The 15824-nt window shown below is 67.6% G+C and overlaps 1 protein-coding gene across 4 annotated transcripts in view; it reads left to right on the top strand.

Moving 5' to 3' along the window:
* Window positions 1–15568, top strand: part of BRF1 (BRF1 RNA polymerase III transcription initiation factor subunit) — a 46561-nt gene extending 30993 nt beyond the window's left edge. For 2 of the 4 annotated variants that reach the window (XM_046010415.1, XM_046010419.1), the window contains 12 exons: window positions 866–959; window positions 1707–1833; window positions 2225–2264; window positions 2349–2441; window positions 6024–6293; window positions 7542–7603; window positions 7931–8012; window positions 8086–8141; window positions 9019–9275; window positions 10482–10533; window positions 10931–11099; window positions 11459–15568. In XM_046010415.1, coding sequence (XP_045866371.1) covers window positions 866–959; window positions 1707–1833; window positions 2225–2264; window positions 2349–2441; window positions 6024–6293; window positions 7542–7603; window positions 7931–8012; window positions 8086–8141; window positions 9019–9275; window positions 10482–10533; window positions 10931–11099; window positions 11459–11496 — 1340 coding nt within the window. In that variant the 3' untranslated portion in view covers window positions 11497–15568. Of the gene's footprint in view, window positions 1–865; window positions 960–1706; window positions 1834–2224; window positions 2265–2348; window positions 2442–6023; window positions 6294–7541; window positions 7604–7930; window positions 8013–8085; window positions 8142–9018; window positions 9276–10481; window positions 10534–10898; window positions 11100–11458 lie in introns of all 4 variants that reach the window. The other 2 variants (XM_046010416.1, XM_046010418.1) reach the window with 2 other exon arrangements.
* Window positions 15569–15824: the final 256 nt, after the last annotated feature.

Raw genomic sequence — 15824 nt, 5'->3', positions numbered from 1 at the left:
GGCCCAGGTCCCCTTGGGTCTTTGTGGGGCAAGTGGGACAGCCGGGCTCAGGAGGCCCGGGGTCAGGAGGGTCAGGCCACCTTGGGTTTCTGCCCAGGCACCCTTGGGTCTCTGCGGGGCGGGTAGGATGGCCTGGGGTCAGGAGAGTCAGGCTCTGCTGGTTGTGGGGGCCACTGTCTCCAGAGCTGTCCTGTCCCTCAAGGGCTCCCACGAGGCCAGCCCTCTTCCTAGTGCCAAGTCATTACTGTTGACGAGCCCCTGGCTTTTCCGGTTGGCTCCTCGGCCCCCTGAAGCTGTCCAGTTTCCCTCTGCGTTCTCCAGCTCTGTCCCTGACGCCTTGGGGTCTGACATAGCCCTTGGGCCTGGAATCCTCCCCAGCAGGCCTTTATGCCTGTATGGTGGCCTTTACTCCTGGACACCCTCCCCCACCCCCGGCTCCAGTCCTTCCTGCGTTCCCGCACTCCGCGGCGCTGCCCACTCTGGGCCTGTCCCAGTCTGCCTGGCTGTGGCCGCCTCACAGGGCCGCTCCCATTTCTCCCCAACCTGGCGTGTCCCCAGAATCTTTACCTCTGTTGCCAGCCGGTGTGCCTGTTGAGAGTCACCTCAGAGTTCGCTCACCAGCTTTGAAGGGTCACATGGGGTTCTCAGAAGATGCGTTTTCACTGTCTCTGTTTGAGACGGATGTCGCGATGCCGCACTTTCTGACTCCCCACCGTGGCGTAATCGCACGCAAAGCAGCGGCACGAGCACTGGGCAAGGGTCCCCCGCTGTGAGCCCCCACAGGCCTCCCGGGCAGGACTCACCACACTGACCCGTCCCGAAGCCTGACCTCCCCCCTCCCTTGCCCCGTCGTGCTCCTTTCCAGCACTTCTGGTCGCGGCCAGGATGCACGATTTCCGGAGAACCGTCAAAGAGGTCATCGGCGTGGTCAAGGTGTGTGAGTCCACACTGCGCAAGAGGTAGGTGGCTCTCGGTCGCGGCCTGGGGTTCAGATGCCTGCTCTGCGTGCTGACCGTACCTGCCTCTGCGGTCCTGCTGTCCACTGGTCTGGCCAGGACCCAGGACAGCCCGAGTCCTCGAGGCGCTGTCCGCCTCCCTCCAGGGTCTTGGTCCGTCCTCCTGGCTCCATACCAGCTGCACCGGCAGCGGCCCTTCTGCCCACGCCCCAGGTAGGTCGGGTGCACTGAGAGCCCCCCAGGAAGCCCGGGTACCCCCAGGCCCCCACTCTGGGCTGCGGTGTTTGTGGGGTGGCCGAGCTCAGCTGCGGCGTCGGCCGTGGGTGGGCTGCACGGGGTTGCCGGAGCCCGATCGCCGGCACCTGTCGTTGCGGCTGTTTTCACTGCGGATCTGCCACATGCGATGGTGTTTCTCATCTGAGGTCGTAGCCTGTGGCGCTTTCTGAAGCAGATAGAAAAGTATTTTGCTCGTTTGACGTCTAGTTCTCTCAGAGTTTTTGTTGAAAAAAAGTTGTTTATTCTTGGAAGTCTCGCAGGTCGTGGGAGACGTGGGTAAGCTCTAGCTGGTGACTACCTAGGGCTGCTGGCTTGGCCTCCTTGCATCTGGGCCTTCTCTGAGTCTCCCCATGGGAGCGACCAGCGCACGTGGTCTTTCCTCCCTGGGCCCCGCTGTTGGCCCCCGCGAGGAGGGCTCAGAGCCAAGGGTGGCCGTGGCGCCGGGCGGCTCTCTCCAGGGCCTTCTTGTTCCAGGCTGACGGAGTTTGAAGACACGCCAACCAGCCAGCTCACCGTGGACGAGTTCATGAAGATCGACCTGGAGGGGGAGTGCGACCCCCCCTCGTACACCGCCGGGCAGCGGAAGCTACGCATGAAGCAGGTGAGTGAGCCCCGCGCTGGCGGGCCGGGCTTTGGCCGTGCAGTGCGCCAGCATCTCGTGGCATTACTATGTCCCGTGTCCTTTGAAACGGGCCAGGTTGGGTCTGTGTCCCCACCGCGTGCAGGGAGAGGTGGACGGACGGGTGGGGCTAGGGGCTGAGCCCTGGGGCATCGGACGTGGGGTGCCAGGTCCCTCCATGGCCCCCACGTCTTCCCCACAGCCATCAGGGTCAGCCCCGGCTCTGCCCCGGGTGCTCTCAGGACAGTCCCTTCGGCAAGGGCTGCCTTGTTGTGGGGCGCGGGCGTCGGCATGTGTCTGGGGGCTGGGGACCCGAGCGCCATGAAGCGCGGCGCTTCCCCACGTGGCCTCCTCGTCTGCCCTCTTGTTTCAGCTCGAACAAGTCCTGTCCAAGAAACTGGAGGACGTTGAAGGTAAGTAGCTGGCCTCACCGTGACAGGTGCCTCCGGCCCCTAGAGCCGTGGCTTTGAGCTCAGTGTGCGCCATCGCCCCTCCAGGTGAGATCTCCAGCTATCAGGACGCCATCGAGAGCGAGCTGGAGAGCAGCCGGCCGAAGGCCAAGGGGGCCCTCGCCAACCTGACCAGAGACGGTGAGTGCAGCTGCGTCCCCCATGACCTCGAGGGGCCAGCCCTGCTCATGTCCCTACCGGCCGGCCTCCGGCCCTGTCTGCTGCTGCCCCGTCCAGGGCCGCAGGGCCCTCCTTTACAGGGTCCTAGCCCCGGACGCCACCTGACCCTGACGTGCTGTGCTGAGTGTCCAGCTGCTCCCAGCACCTCTGTGCCCCTAGGTTCTAGCCTTCGGGGGAAGCTGGTCCTCAGCACCCAGATCTGAATTCTGGACTGTTGTGCTGCTGCCTCCGGGACCCCTTCCTGCCACCGCCGGCTCCACGCCTGTGCCGTCCCCGCTGACTTGGGGCTTCCTTCTCCCCGTCGCGGCTCCCACATAGCTGGGGGCATTGCAGAGCTGCCGTGTCCGTGCACGGGTCTCCGCGCACATGGCGTCTTTCTTTGGCTCCTGGATGCTCCCACGTTGCCTTCCTGCCCGGTCGCTGGGGCCCCGTCGTGTCGGTCTGTGCGCCCCGCCATACGTCTCTGGTTCAGCAGGAGCCTGGTGCTTACCACGCCTGCCTCGGACTGTCTGGAGGGTGGGTGCCGCTGCCCCCTGCCCAGCCCAGTGCCCCGCAGACCCACTCCCAAGAGTGGACACCTTCCGTCCCGTGGGGGTCCCTGAACCGCTCTCTGGGCCAGGCCACCTGCCTGGTGCTGCTGCCCCGAGCTGTGTCTCTCCCAGTCTTCCACTGCTGCCGGTGTGGAAGCCCCAGGTTCCCAGGTCAGCTTCTGGGCGCTCCTGGGGCGGGAATTTTGTTTCTGCCCTCGCTGCTGTGTGCTCCGTCCCGGGTTTTCCACGTGAGTGACCGTGTCTCCTGCAAAGTCCGCTGCTTTGTGCTCGCCATCAACGTCCGGGCTGCTGACGTCTCCCGACACCGAGGCCGTGGCCTGGCCCTTCAGCCCCTGCTGAGTGGCCGTGGTGGCCGCGGGCATGTGGCCCGGGTGCCGCCCAGGACACGGTGCTGGCTTGGGGCTGGGTGCCACCTTGTCCTGAGAGGGCCGTGCCCATGCACGGTTTTCCCTGGGTGTCATCTGGGCCATTGGTGAGCGCTTTGACATTTGTGGGGCCCGTGGAGAGCACATAGGGTTTCCTAGGCTCAGTGAGACCTGCCCCCCCAGGGATGCCCCGGCCAGGTCTCCCCATGGTCTGTGTGTTTGCTCGTGTCCTTGCAGGGGTGTTGTCTCTCTCCCTGGCTCTCTGTGGTTTGTTCCCCGTGAATGCTGTGTCCGCACTGTTCAGTCATTGCGTCGCCCCGTTTGCTACGTCAGTGACTCCCCGCCCTGCTCCTTCAGCCCCGCCCGCTCTCTGGCCCCCGGAGCCGCTGCCCGAGGGCTTTGCTCCGGTGTTCCGAGCGCGCGCAGGGAGCCTGTGGGCCTCGTCAGAGCTCCGTGCTGCCCGGGCTTCTGCTTGCGTTTCCCTTCGAGGCTGAGGCTCCGGACGGGCGTACGGTCTGCAGCTGGGGCAGCACCATCTGTCTTACGGTCTTGCTCTAAGTGTCCACGCCTGTCCCCACGTGTGGGGGTGTCACTGGTGCTGTGTTCTTGTGGCCTTCTGTGGTTGGGGACACCCGTGAACTCCTGCCTCCCCCGGGGCATTGCTAGCTCTCCTGGTCCTCACTCTGCCCGGTGACCCCTCGAGGACGGAGGTGGCCAGTGTCTGCTTGCCTGTGTGGCGACTGCCGTGTTCTGACGTGGGGGCGTGTGTGCAGCGTGGGACTCTGTGGGGCCCCAGCCGGAAGCTTTCCTCCTCTAGTAGTCAGAGCCCGTTCCTGGCACGCCTGTGCCTCGGGGATGTTCTCTGCACCTGGGGAGGCCTGGCTTTGCACCCGTGGTCTTCTTTCTGCCGTTTCCCGCACGGGCCCTGTGTGCACGGCCGCAGCCGTGAGGAAGCTGGCCAGCGGTCTGCCACCAGCAGGCCACCCCAGCTCCTGCCCCAGGCTCAGCTTCTCACACCTGTTCTGACGGGGCCGTCGGGGGTGCACTCCCTCTTCCCTGCTCCCCACGTCTGCTGACCCGGACCTTTCCTATGTCATGGGATGGCAGACGTTTCATTCTCCGTCTGGACTGAGCCCGAAGCTAGGTGGGGTCGTCCAGCTGTGATGGGACCCAGGAGGCCTGGGTGCCACCCTCCGGCCCGGCTCCCAGGCTCCCTGCCCAGCCACCAGCTGCCATGCAGTGCTGAAGAGACTGGCCAGGGCAGGCGATATTTCGGGAGAGGCCTGGGGAAGGAAGGGAGCCCTGTAGCGGCATGGGGGAGGCTGGTGCTTACATGGGGTGCAGTTGGGTTGTGGAGGTCCCAAGCGGGGGCTGAGGGGTGACACGGTCTAACTCAGGCTGAAGGGGCCGGGGGCTGCGAGCAAGGAGGCCAGTGGGGAGGCCGGACTCTGTAGGTGCTCCCGAGGCCCAGCCTGTGGGACGGGAGTGTGGGTGTGTAGGGTGCATAAATCCCCGAGGCCTGGCCCTAGGGCGGGGGCGCACAGGGTACCGGGAAGGACCATCGTCCCACACGACTTCCTGTGCATAAGGAACTGGATGGCTTTTCGCCCCCAGAGAAAAGTTCACAGAGACGTGATGTGCCTGCGTGCGTCTCCGTGCTTACCGGGAGCTCTCACGTTGGAAAGCAGGGGGAGGCGTTCTGGGGCGTACGTCCTGAACGTTAATCGTTGTGTTGGGCGACGTTCACAAATTTCGTTCCACAAAGCGCGACGCGAAGATGCAGCCCCTTGGTGAGTCTCTGCCCACGGAGTCAGTCGTGCTTTCTGGAGTTCTGCATCCACGGGACGGCGCGGTGTGTCTTGACTGCCCTCCGGCTGCCCGTGACGGCGCGGGTCGGCGTGTGGGCCCCTGTCCATGGTGCAGGAGAGGTGGCCGGTCGAGCACATTCAGGGTGGTTCTAGGTTTGGGTCGTTGCACACGTGCTGGGAACGTTTGTGTGCCGGCGTCCGTGTGGACGTGCACGTGGTCGTGTCCGGGGCACGCGCCGAGCTGCGGACTTGCTGGGTCGGCTGCCGGGCACGGGCCAGGGTCTTGGAGAAGCCGCCCGCCTTCTTCCCGCAGCCGCGCCGTGTGCCCACAGGGGGGTGGGAGCTGCTTCCCGGCAGGGCAGGCGGTGATGGCGCCCTGGGGCCTTGCGCGCGGGCTTGGTCGGTCGTGTGTTCTCACGCAGAGCCCTGAGCGTTCCCGGCGAGCTGCGGACACGCGCTCACGGGAGGGCAGAGCGCCCCAGTCTGCCGCGGTCCTGCCGGGGGTGTGTAGGGGGACTGTCAGCGTCCCGCCCGCAAGTTGTGCCCGATACAGAGCCGCAAACGTTTTCTGTCGTCGGTTCCTGAAGCGCTGGTGCTCTCAGCCGTCCTGTCTGTCTTGAGTGACTTTGTGCAGCGTGAGGGGTGTAGGCGGAGGGCTCCCCGCGGGCACCTGGGTGTGGGGCCGCCTCCGGCAACGTGCGGCTCAGCCTCTTGACGCGGTGGACTGTCTCCTGCCGCTGGACGGTCGCGTCTGCCGGCGCGGGGCTGGGGCGCTGCGGCTCCTGCCGGGTCACAGGGTGTGTGACGCTGTGTCCGTAGGCTCCGTGGAAGACTCCACGTCCAGCTTGTTTGGTGAGGAGGACCCCGAGGACGAGGAGCTGGAGGCCGTCGCCAGCCACCTCAACAAGGACTTCTACCAGGAGCTGCTTGGCGCCGGCGTCTCCTCCAGCCCTGGGGAGGCAGGAGGCCCCGAGGGGGACAGCCGACCCCCGGCCCTGGAGTCCCTGCTCGGCCCCCTGCCCACGGCGGCCAGTCTGGGCATCTCGGACTCCATCCGAGAGTGCATCTCCTCCCAGAGCCAGGAGCCCAGTGAGTGCCGGGGAGGCCCGGGGAGGGGTGGATGGGGAGGGGGTGGGGTGGGGGCTGTGGCCGCGGGCTCTGGGTCCAGGTCGCCCCGCGCCATCTGGGGGGGGGGTGCCGCTGGATGCAGCCTCACGGGGCGTTAGCCAGTTCCCCCGTGCCGGGCGGAGGGGGCCGTCGAGGATCCCAGTTTGTGAGGACACCCTGCGTACCAGCAGGGCTTGCCGCTGCCCCCAGACCCCTCCTGCGCCGGCCCCCTGGCTCAGGGCTGGGCCGGAGCCGTGGCTTGGTTGGGTGGTGGCTGCAGGCTCCTTCCTGCCTGTCCCTCTGCATCTGTCTGAGCTGCAGGCAAGCGCTGCCTGTGGGCACAGCCCCACGCGTGGGCAGCCTCACCCGCCGGGCTCTGGCGCTGCAGCGGGGGGGCCTGAGCAGGAGGAAGGCCGGTTTGCTTCTGCCGTGTTTTGCTGCTGAGAGCAGGTTCTGGCTCTGTGCCGGGACTGGCTCCCCCAGGTATTCCTGGCTGCAGACAGGCCCTGCCTCGCCCCTGGACGCCCAGGGCTTGGCCCCTGTGTGCCGGGGGCCCCCCAAGGGTGCTCTGTACAGACGTGTATCACATGCCTGCCCTGACAGTGGGACAGACCATTCCACAGAGGGGCTGTGCAAAGGCCCTGGGGCCAGGAGAGACCATTCTGCAGGAGCTGAGGGAGTGAGGCAGGGCACGGAGGGTAGGAGCGGTGTGGGAATGCCGGGAGGGCCCCCTGCCTAGGGCCTGAGTGCAGAGCCGCAGCATGCGGGGTGCTGGGCTGCTGGGTGTGGGCGGGCCACCTGGTGGTCAGAGGCTGCCCCGACTGCTGGGCTGTGCGGCTTATGCTGCTGACCCAGGGGGATGGGGGGTGGCCAGCAGGGTTTGGGGATGTCCCGAGTGCATCACTGAGGACTGGCTGAGGGCCCGACTCCTGGACCAGTGAGCAGAGAGCCCGACCAGCCACGCTCCTGTGCCGAAGGTGCCTGCGTCGTAGGGAGCCTCCAGGTCCACTGGAGCTAGCGTAGAGTCCTTTCTGCACGCAGCCCTGGGCTGTGGGCCACGCACTGGCACATGCAGGGGGCTGGGCTTGCCGGCGACAAGGGGGCTGCTGTTAGCCCTTGGCCAGAACCGAGGTCCCAGAGGAGGCGGCTCCTATCCTGGAGGGGGTCCTGAGACCGCCCCGGGGACGTCTGCGCCTGCTCCGCAGAACCTGACGCTGTGCTTCCCCGTAGCGGGCGCGCGTGGCGACGGCGAGCTGGACCTCAGCGGCATCGACGACTTGGAGATTGACAGGGTGAGTTCCTCGGAACTCTGCGCGGTCAGGGTACCGGGCCGCCGTCCCACAGGCCCTCCCGCGAGCGGGGTATCCCCCTTGCGGCCACGTGGCTCCTAGAACCCATGTCTGCCTACTCTGGCCGGCCCCGCTCCTGTGCCCGCGGGCCGGTGTGTGGGCCCGGCCCCCATTCTCGGCCTCGGCAGGGGTTGGGGAGGACAGGTGTTGCTGACTGGCTCCCGGTAAAGAGCCCGTGGCCTGCGGGTCAGAGGCCCGCCCTTGACTGGCTCGTCCGTGGGGAGGCACGTTGGCAGCCGAGACCTGAGCGTGTCGCTCTGCTCTGCCCAGTACATCCTGAACGAGGCGGAAGCCCGCGTGAAGGCCGAGCTGTGGATGCGGGAGAACGCGGAGTACCTGCGGGAGCAGAGGGGTAAGCGGCTGCCCACCCGCCCGGGGGCCGGGGCTGTGGGGCCCCTGCTCATCCTGCCGTGGGGGCTTTTCAGAGAAGGAGGCAAGAATCGCGAAGGAGAAGGAGCTGGGGATCTACAAGGAGCACAAGGTGAGGCTCGTTCGGGAACGGAGACCCACCTTGCCCCTCCCCAAGCCACGCCCGGACTCCCAGGGCGGCTGCTCCAGACACCGGGTCCTGCACGGTGCTGGCCTCCCCTGGCCACATGCACACTCAGCTTTGGGGAGGTCCTTAGGCTGAGTTGGGGCATCGGGACCCCCACTGAGGGCCCTGCTCCAGCTCTGGGACCCCCCACTCTGGGCCCGGGGAAAGCCTGCTTGTCCTGTGGGTGGTCACAGAGGCATGACTTGCTGCTTCTGTGTGGCCAGACAGGGACTAGGCAGGAGCTGGGCATGCGCGCAGCATGGGTCGCTGGTCTGCTTGAGAACCTGTCCGGGGGGTGGACCTGCAGCTGGGGTCTGGGCTCGAGGCCCCTGGTGGTGTAGTCGGCAGCCGCAGGTCAGGGGAGGCGCTGGCCAGATGCATGGCTGAGGCTCCTGTGGGTGGCACGCAGCCAGGACAAGGGCCCTCCGGGCTGGGTGACTTGTCCGGGGCGCGCACCCTGCTTTGCCTTGTTCGGGTGGCGACAGCGTTCCAGCACAGCCCGGTGTCCACATGGTGGGCTCGCGGGCAGCTCGCAGCGCTGGCTGCAGGCGACCCCTCCTGAGAGGCCCCACACCCTGAGCCCTGCCATCAGCTCTGCAGCGGAGGGATGTGGGCTGGCCTCCCCCTTCTGAGGAGGAGGTCGGAGCTGTCCTTGGGGGGCCTGGGCCAGAGCCCTGTACACCTGGGCTCCTGGGGGCGGGGCTCCCTGGCAGATGCTGGCTGCCCGGCCCCTCCCTGTCGGGGGCCAGCTGGCAGGGCCCCCACCTCGCCCGAGGCACCTAGCAGGTCCCTAGGTGGCGGTAACTCCCTTGTTTCCGTTGAGCCCAAGAAGTCTTGTAAGCGACGGGAGCCCATCCAGGCCAGCACAGCTGGGGAGGCCATCGAAAAGATGCTGGAGCAGAAGAAGATCTCCAGCAAGATCAACTACAGCGTGCTGCAGGACCTCAACAGCAAGGGCGGGGGCAGCCTGCGGGGGGGCGACACGCAGCCCCAGGAGCGGGCTGGCGCCCGGAAGCTGTCTCGGAGGAAGACGCCTGCCAGCAGGAGCGGGACTGACCCCGTGAGCAGCGTGGGGAAGAGGTACTGTGCTGGGCGTGGGCAGCAGGCCTGGGGGGCTGCGTTCCCCACCTGGATGCTGGGAGCAGACGTCTGGGTCCCATGCTGCACCTGCGGCCCTGGCCGGCCCGTGTCTGTGTGTGGGGCGCGCGGCTGAGGAGGGGCTTGCAGGCTGAGTTCTGTCGCTGGGAGGGGCGAGCCAGCCGCTTTCCCCGGGAGCGTGGGGAGTGGGGAGGTAGATCCCCCCGGTTGGCCTCTTCTCGCGAGGTAGGGAGGACCAGGGCCGAGGACAGCCCAGGGGAGGCATGTCCCACTGCAGCGGCTCCCTGCCGTCCCCACACCCTGCGGCCGAAGCCGGCCGCCCCCAACCTTGACCACAAACAGCTGGCCGCGGCCCGGAGAGCCCCAGGGCAGTCCAGGTTTAGGTCACTTTTAAAAACTTGTTTTAGGGAGGCAGGGAGAGAGAGCACACGCAAGTGTGAGTCTGCGGAGAACTGGGGAAGGAGAGGGGCGGGAAGGACTCAGGCCCAGCAGAGCACGGGGTTAATCCCTCAGCCCTGGGATCACGACCTGAGCTGAAACCGAGAGTCGGACGCTCTGCACATTGAGCCCCTGGTGCCCCGTTTTAGGTTTGTACTCGTCAAGTGACGAGCATCGTATCTGCCGGGGCTATCTGCCGTGCAGCGGTATAGCAGCTGAGCTAAAATGGGGCTTTGTCACCCACGTTAAAAAGGAAGTTTTCACAGAAAAACCCCGATTTCTAGCTTCCGGCAACTGTCCCCATCCCACCCCCACTCCCGGAGCTGTGCCGTGGCCCCGCGAGGGGTCGGACTCGGGCTTCTTATCACTTGGCCCGTGGGGTGGCAACTTGGGCCCGTTGCTCTGTCAGGAGGGGACAGGTGCGGTCACTCCCGCACTTCTGTGTGGCATGTACGTAGGGCGTGTGTGCGCACAGGATACGCCGTAGCAGAGGGGGCACGGGTGGGCGTGAGCCCCAGCAGAGGGGGCAGAACGCCGACTGGGCTGGGACAGGCGGGGAGCGGGAGGCCGGGGGCTCCGCCAGGGGGCGTGACTTCAGGGGGAGTGCCGGGGGGGGGGGTCCGGGTTCTGGGCGTGGGGTCTGGGGGAGCAGAGTTGGGGAGGGGGGGCCTCATCCTCACCCTTGGGCCCGGCACTCACGACCTGTGGCCGTGGCCTGGACGGAGGCTGCCACGCTGTGCTCCCTTTCAGGTTGAGGCCGATGGTGTCCACCCAGCCGGCCAAGAAGGCAGCCATGGGGGAGGTACGTTGCATGGCCACGGCCGGGACAGAGGCCCGGGGACTGTGTCTGTGAGCCACTGAGCAGTCAGCCCGTGGCAGGGAGGGAGCGTGGGCCCTGCTGACCCGCGCACAGTGGTCTCGAGGCCTGCGGGCGGCAGGGGAGGGGCCCTGGGAGTGGGGGGCAGGGAGTGGGCCTGAGCCGCAGCCACATGCTGGGCAAGGCCCGTGGCCTCGAAACGGAAGCCTTGTGGCTGCTCGTGAGCATGGATGGGCTGGACGGAGGGGCTGCCTGGGGGCTCCGAAGGCTGGGAAGCGGCCAGGAGACGGGATGGGCCAGTGGGTGCTGGGAGCCCCGGCTGGCGCTGTGATGCCCGTCCCCTGGGGCAGGCAGCCTCCCAGAGCCTGTGCCCCGGTTGCAGACCTTGCTCCCAAGTTCGCCCACCCTGGGAGCCCAGCCCGTCAGGCCCACGGCGGTGGTGGAGAGCGGGCCTGTGTCCTACCCCCCCGAGGAGGACCCCGACGAGGAGGACCCCGACGAGGAGGACGGGGAGCCCTGCGTCAGCGCCCTGCAGATGATGGGCGGCAACGGTGAGGGGACCCTGCAGGCTGGTTGGGGGGTGACAGGCCCTGGGTGGGGGTGGGGGTTACTTCCTAGGAAAAGGCACGAGCCCTGCTCCTGACCAGCCCTAAACTCAGAGCTCTCAGCTTCGAGCGAGACCTTCTCTCACTCCGGATGGAGGTTGGGACCAAGACGTAGATCGGTGTGTCCGTGTGGGGAGCCCGAGCGCTGGGAAGGCCATGGGCTCCAGGCTGCAGGGGGGCTGCCTGGCCAGCGGGAGCCGGGCCCCAGGGCCTCGGGCAGGGGAAGACAGCACGGCAAGGGGGGGCCTGAGCCCTCCAGGAGGGGCCGCCCCAGGGTGCCCACGGCTTTCCTCTGTGCCCCACAGATTATGGCTGTGACGGCGAGGAAGATGATGGCTACTGAGCCGCAGCCCCGCAGCCCTCACCACAGCTGCTCAGCACCTCCGTGGCACTTGCTGCCGGGACCCCGTCTGGAGCGCCGTGAGGGGCGTTTGCCCGGCAAGGGGACTGGGCCGGTGTCTGCACGTCTGGTCTGATGTGGGTCTTGTGGCCCGGGAACCTTGGCAGGCGGCACCGTCCTGCCCACGGGAGGACACTGAGGCACGAGGAGGCCCGCTCTGGGAAGCGAGTGCTGGACGGGGGCTGCCCCTGCGGAGCCAGGTGCCTCGGCCCCCGCCCCTCCCGGGCTGAGAAGTGCTGCACCCGCCGCCGCGGCTCCAGCCGGACCGGCCTCTCCTGGCCGGGCATGGCCCCGCCGCCGGTGACCGGAGTCAGCAGTGCTCTCCGCAGATGAGGGACCGTCGGGTGTCTAGCGGCCCTAGGGGTGCCCTGTGCAGCCTGTGTGGTTGGCCTGACCCCGCCCCGAGCTGGAGTCAGGAGAGCGGCGTCTTGTTTGAGCGGGGGCCTGGTCAGGGTCTGTGGAGGGATGGCGGACCAAGGGTCCTGGCCGCACCACTGCCCCCACCGGCTGGGGGCCCAGCCCCGCCACTTGAAGGCCCAGGGACCACTCTGAGGGCCCGAGTGTGGACATCGCTGCTCTGGACGTGGCCGGGGAGGCAGGGCAGGAGCTCTTGTCCCTCGAGGCCACAGCCTTGGCCCCCCTGACAGCAGCCAAGCCAGGCCGTATCACCTCCCCAGGGCTCAGCCCTCTGTGTCCAGGCCGGAGTGTGGCTGAGTCTGCAGGCAGGGACTTTGAGGTCCTTGGCGGCACCCGTCCTGGGCCCTAGAGAGCCGGAGAGGGCCGTGCGGTCCGTGGAACAGGAAGACCTACCTGAGCAGACGAGACACCCGCTGAGGCTGTGGCCTGTGCTTTCCCGCCGGGCTCTGTGGCCGGCCCTGGAGGAGGGAGGCCACAGCAGGGTGCCCGGCCCGCAGTGGTGGGGGAGCACATTCAGGCCCCTGGCCCCGTTGTCAGAAGCGCGGTGGGGACGCGGCTCGGGCTTCATCCGCACCCCCGTCACGTCTGCCCCTGTAAGAAGTGCCTGAGCCTGTGCGTGGCGTGGGCTGTCCCGGCCGGGGCCCCTCGTGGGAGGGAGGGCTGGGCCACAGTGGCTCTTCAGGGAGCCCCGGGCACTGGCCGTCTGGCTCTGGGGTGTTCGCTGTGCCATTCAGGGACAGAGGGTGGTGCGCCCCCAGGACCCCCGTGTGGTGGGGTGGCTGTGGCTTTGGAGGTGACCGGGTCGCCATCTGGGACCCAGGGCCGCCAGCGCAGCACGGTGTACGCGGCAGGCTTCAAGGCAGGCTCAGTGAGGGGGAGCGCCTCCGCTGGGAGCCGGGGCCAGAGCAGGTTTCTGGCAGAGGCTAGCGGGAGAGCCAGACCTGCAAAGCAGGGGAGGGGATCCCCTGGGGCGTTGGCAGAGGGGAGGGGGATTTGAGAGAAGAGGTAGGCGCTCAGGGTGGCCGGAGGGGCCAAGGCCCGGAGGTGAGGGAAGTTAATGGGGAGGAGGCCCCGGGAGGCTGGATGGGCAGGTGGGGCTCTTGGCAGTGAGGTCTGGGGCAGATGGCAGCGAGCAGGGTCTGGCTGAAGCAGGAAGGGTCAGGATCCTTCGTGGCTTGGAGGTGGGCCTGGGGGGAAGGGCTGGTGGGAAGGACGTCCCTGGAGAGGCTGTGGTGTGGAGGGTCATGTGGGCGGGAGGGCATGTGGGGTGTCAGGCTTGGGTTAGGCTTGGGTCAAGGTGCTGGTCAGGGATGAGGCCCAGGCTAGCAGCTGGTAGGCTCCTCTGGGCTGTGGCCCATGCCCTGTATACCGGCCACCACGGCCACATGTGTGGGCTTGAGGGGGACACACAGGCCCGTCTGCGCCTGTCCCGCATCTGCGGTTACGGGCTGCAGCGGCTGGGCCAGAACCTCAAGCCCCCGCTTCCCCACCTGCTGACCTGTGTCCTTGCCGGGTGGGCGGCAGGAGGGGGCACCCTAGAGGCTTGGAGAGCCTGGGCGCCCAGGCCAGGGAGAGGGCCAGGGCCTTTGGGAGCCCTCGAGCCATCCCCGAGATGCTCCGAGGGCCAGGGGCCTGACTCTGGCTGGGTCCAGCCCCGAGGAGGAGCGTGCGGCAGCGGCCGTCTTGTGGTCTTAGCTGGGCACGCCGTTGCTGCGGGCGAGGCTGCTTCCAGCCTGAGCTCCGTGGCCCTCCCTGCGGGCGCGATGCATTTGCACCGTCTGCTGGCTTGGACAGCACCACGGGAGGCCGAAAGGGCACAGGCGCTGGCCTGGAGGGGGCCTCCCTGGGCCGAGTCCTGACGGCCACCCCCCTCCTGGGTGCCGGGGCCTGGCCGGCGACCACAGGCTCGTCCTGAGAAGGGCACACGGCTTTCTACTACCTCACGGCAGAGCCAGGGGAGGTGGTGAGGAGGGCCTCAGAGCCCTGGACGCCTGTCTGTGCGGACTGTTTGGGGAGGCCACGTCCACCCACTGGCACGCACGTGCCCGTCCCTGAGCCTGCGGAGCTGGAACGCGAGGCCAGCACGCAGGGGCCCCAGGCAGCAAGCAGGCACGTCCAGCCCCGTTGGCCAGCGGGTCCGCTTCCCAGTGTCGCATAGGGAGGGCTTGAGTGATGGTGGAACGGGATGGACGAACCAGCGCCAGCCTGGGCAGAAGGCAGCGCGCAGGGACACCCGCACAGCCGTGCGTGTTCCCGTGTGTGCCCCCCTCGTGCTTGTGTGTGCCGTTCCCTGTGTGCACACGCGTGTGTTCACACATCTGTCTGCAGCCACCGGACCCCTCCTTCTGGGTGCCAGGCCCCGGCAGGCAGGTGGGCTGCAGTGGGGGCGGTGACCAGATGGGGCCTGCTCCCCAGAGAGGAGGGTCCCCCAAGACCCAGGGCTCGTGTCCGTGTGTAGCACCTGCTGGTTGCCCGTACCGCCCCGGGCTGTGGGGCCTATGCCCTCCCATCCCCCAAGCCGTGGGCTTGGAACCACAGTGACCCTCTGACAGGGCTGCAGCGGGCGGGTGGCCCACGGCTCCTCCGAGGACGGGGCCAGGCCTGCGACTGCACCCAGCCCGCCAGGGCTCTGGCTGGTGCCTCCTCGGCCGTTCCGGGGTGTCCCAGGCAGGCAGCGGGGCCCGGAGGGCAGGGAGAGGTGGACAGGAGGGAGGTTGGGAGGAGTGTTCTCTGTGTCCATCTCTTCAGAGATGTCCCTGGTGAGTGACATCTGTCCAGTGGCTCCACAAGGCCACCCTCCCACACCTGCCCGGCCTGGTGGCCACTGTCACCAGTAACCACGGGCACACCAGCCTGCCCATCCCCCAGCCTTGTGTGTACTGGCCACACAGCCCGCCCCTCACCAGGTGCCCTCCTCCGGCCCCATGTTGGCTTCGGCTGGGTCAGGGCCCCGAGCAAGAGGCGGGACTGACGGCCGTCCATGGGGACCAGCGCCGCCCAAGGGCAGTGGGCTCTGGGGAGGAGGGGCAGGGGTTGGGCATCCCCCAGGGACTGAGGTTCCGGGGGGCAGTGTCTGCTCTGTCAGGGGCTGCCTCCGATGCATCTGGCTCAGGGAACCCAGCAGGAGCCCCATGGGGTCTGCTGGGGTGAGCACCTCCTCTTGGCCATCCCGGAACTGGGCAGCAACACCTCTGTCTGCCGCCTGCTCCTCCCAGGCTCAGTGTCCTCCTCCGTCCACCTCTGGGCGGCTGCAGCCCTCACAGACTGCGGGGTGGGGAGGCGCTGGCAGGTCCGAGGCCGCCGGTGCGGGGTTGCCGGTGTGGGTGTGGGTGCCCAGTCCTTTGTTGATGCAGCTGGGGCCTGGGGAGAGTGTCGGGCGCCTGGGCACCCCAAGTCTGCGGACAGTGCAGCCGGGCTCTCAGGGACTTGAACTGCAGACCACACGTGTAACTGCTAGGGGGACGGGGTGCCCAGCCATCTGTCCTGGCCCTGGGCACTTTCTTCAGCTCCCCTGCCCCCTGGCGGCCACTTGGGCACCGTCGGGCGCCACCCTTGGGAACGCTGTATTCTCTGAATAATAAAGACTCGGAGCCTTGAAGTGGGTGTGTGGTCCTCATCCACAACGTGTCGAGGCCACCAGCGCGTCGTTGGAGGGCCTGCCTGGCCGGGCTCCCACCACACGCAGGCATCGAAGGCTCACCATCTCATACACTGGCCCTGTCCCCTTCCTGGGTCTGAGGACCCCCTTGCCCAGCAAGGCAGCAAAGACTGGCCTGGAGAACAGGTGACCTGAGCCCCTAGCCCTGGGGGTTCAGCGGGAGCCTAGGAATCTGCCGGGGCTCTTGGACCCTCCT

Source organism: Meles meles, chromosome 6 (assembly GCF_922984935.1).
Source record: "Meles meles chromosome 6, mMelMel3.1 paternal haplotype, whole genome shotgun sequence".
Taxonomy (NCBI): Eukaryota; Metazoa; Chordata; class Mammalia; order Carnivora; family Mustelidae; genus Meles; species Meles meles.
Note: the sequence above shows the minus strand (reverse complement) of the source record. Positions and strands in the feature narration are given on the sequence as shown.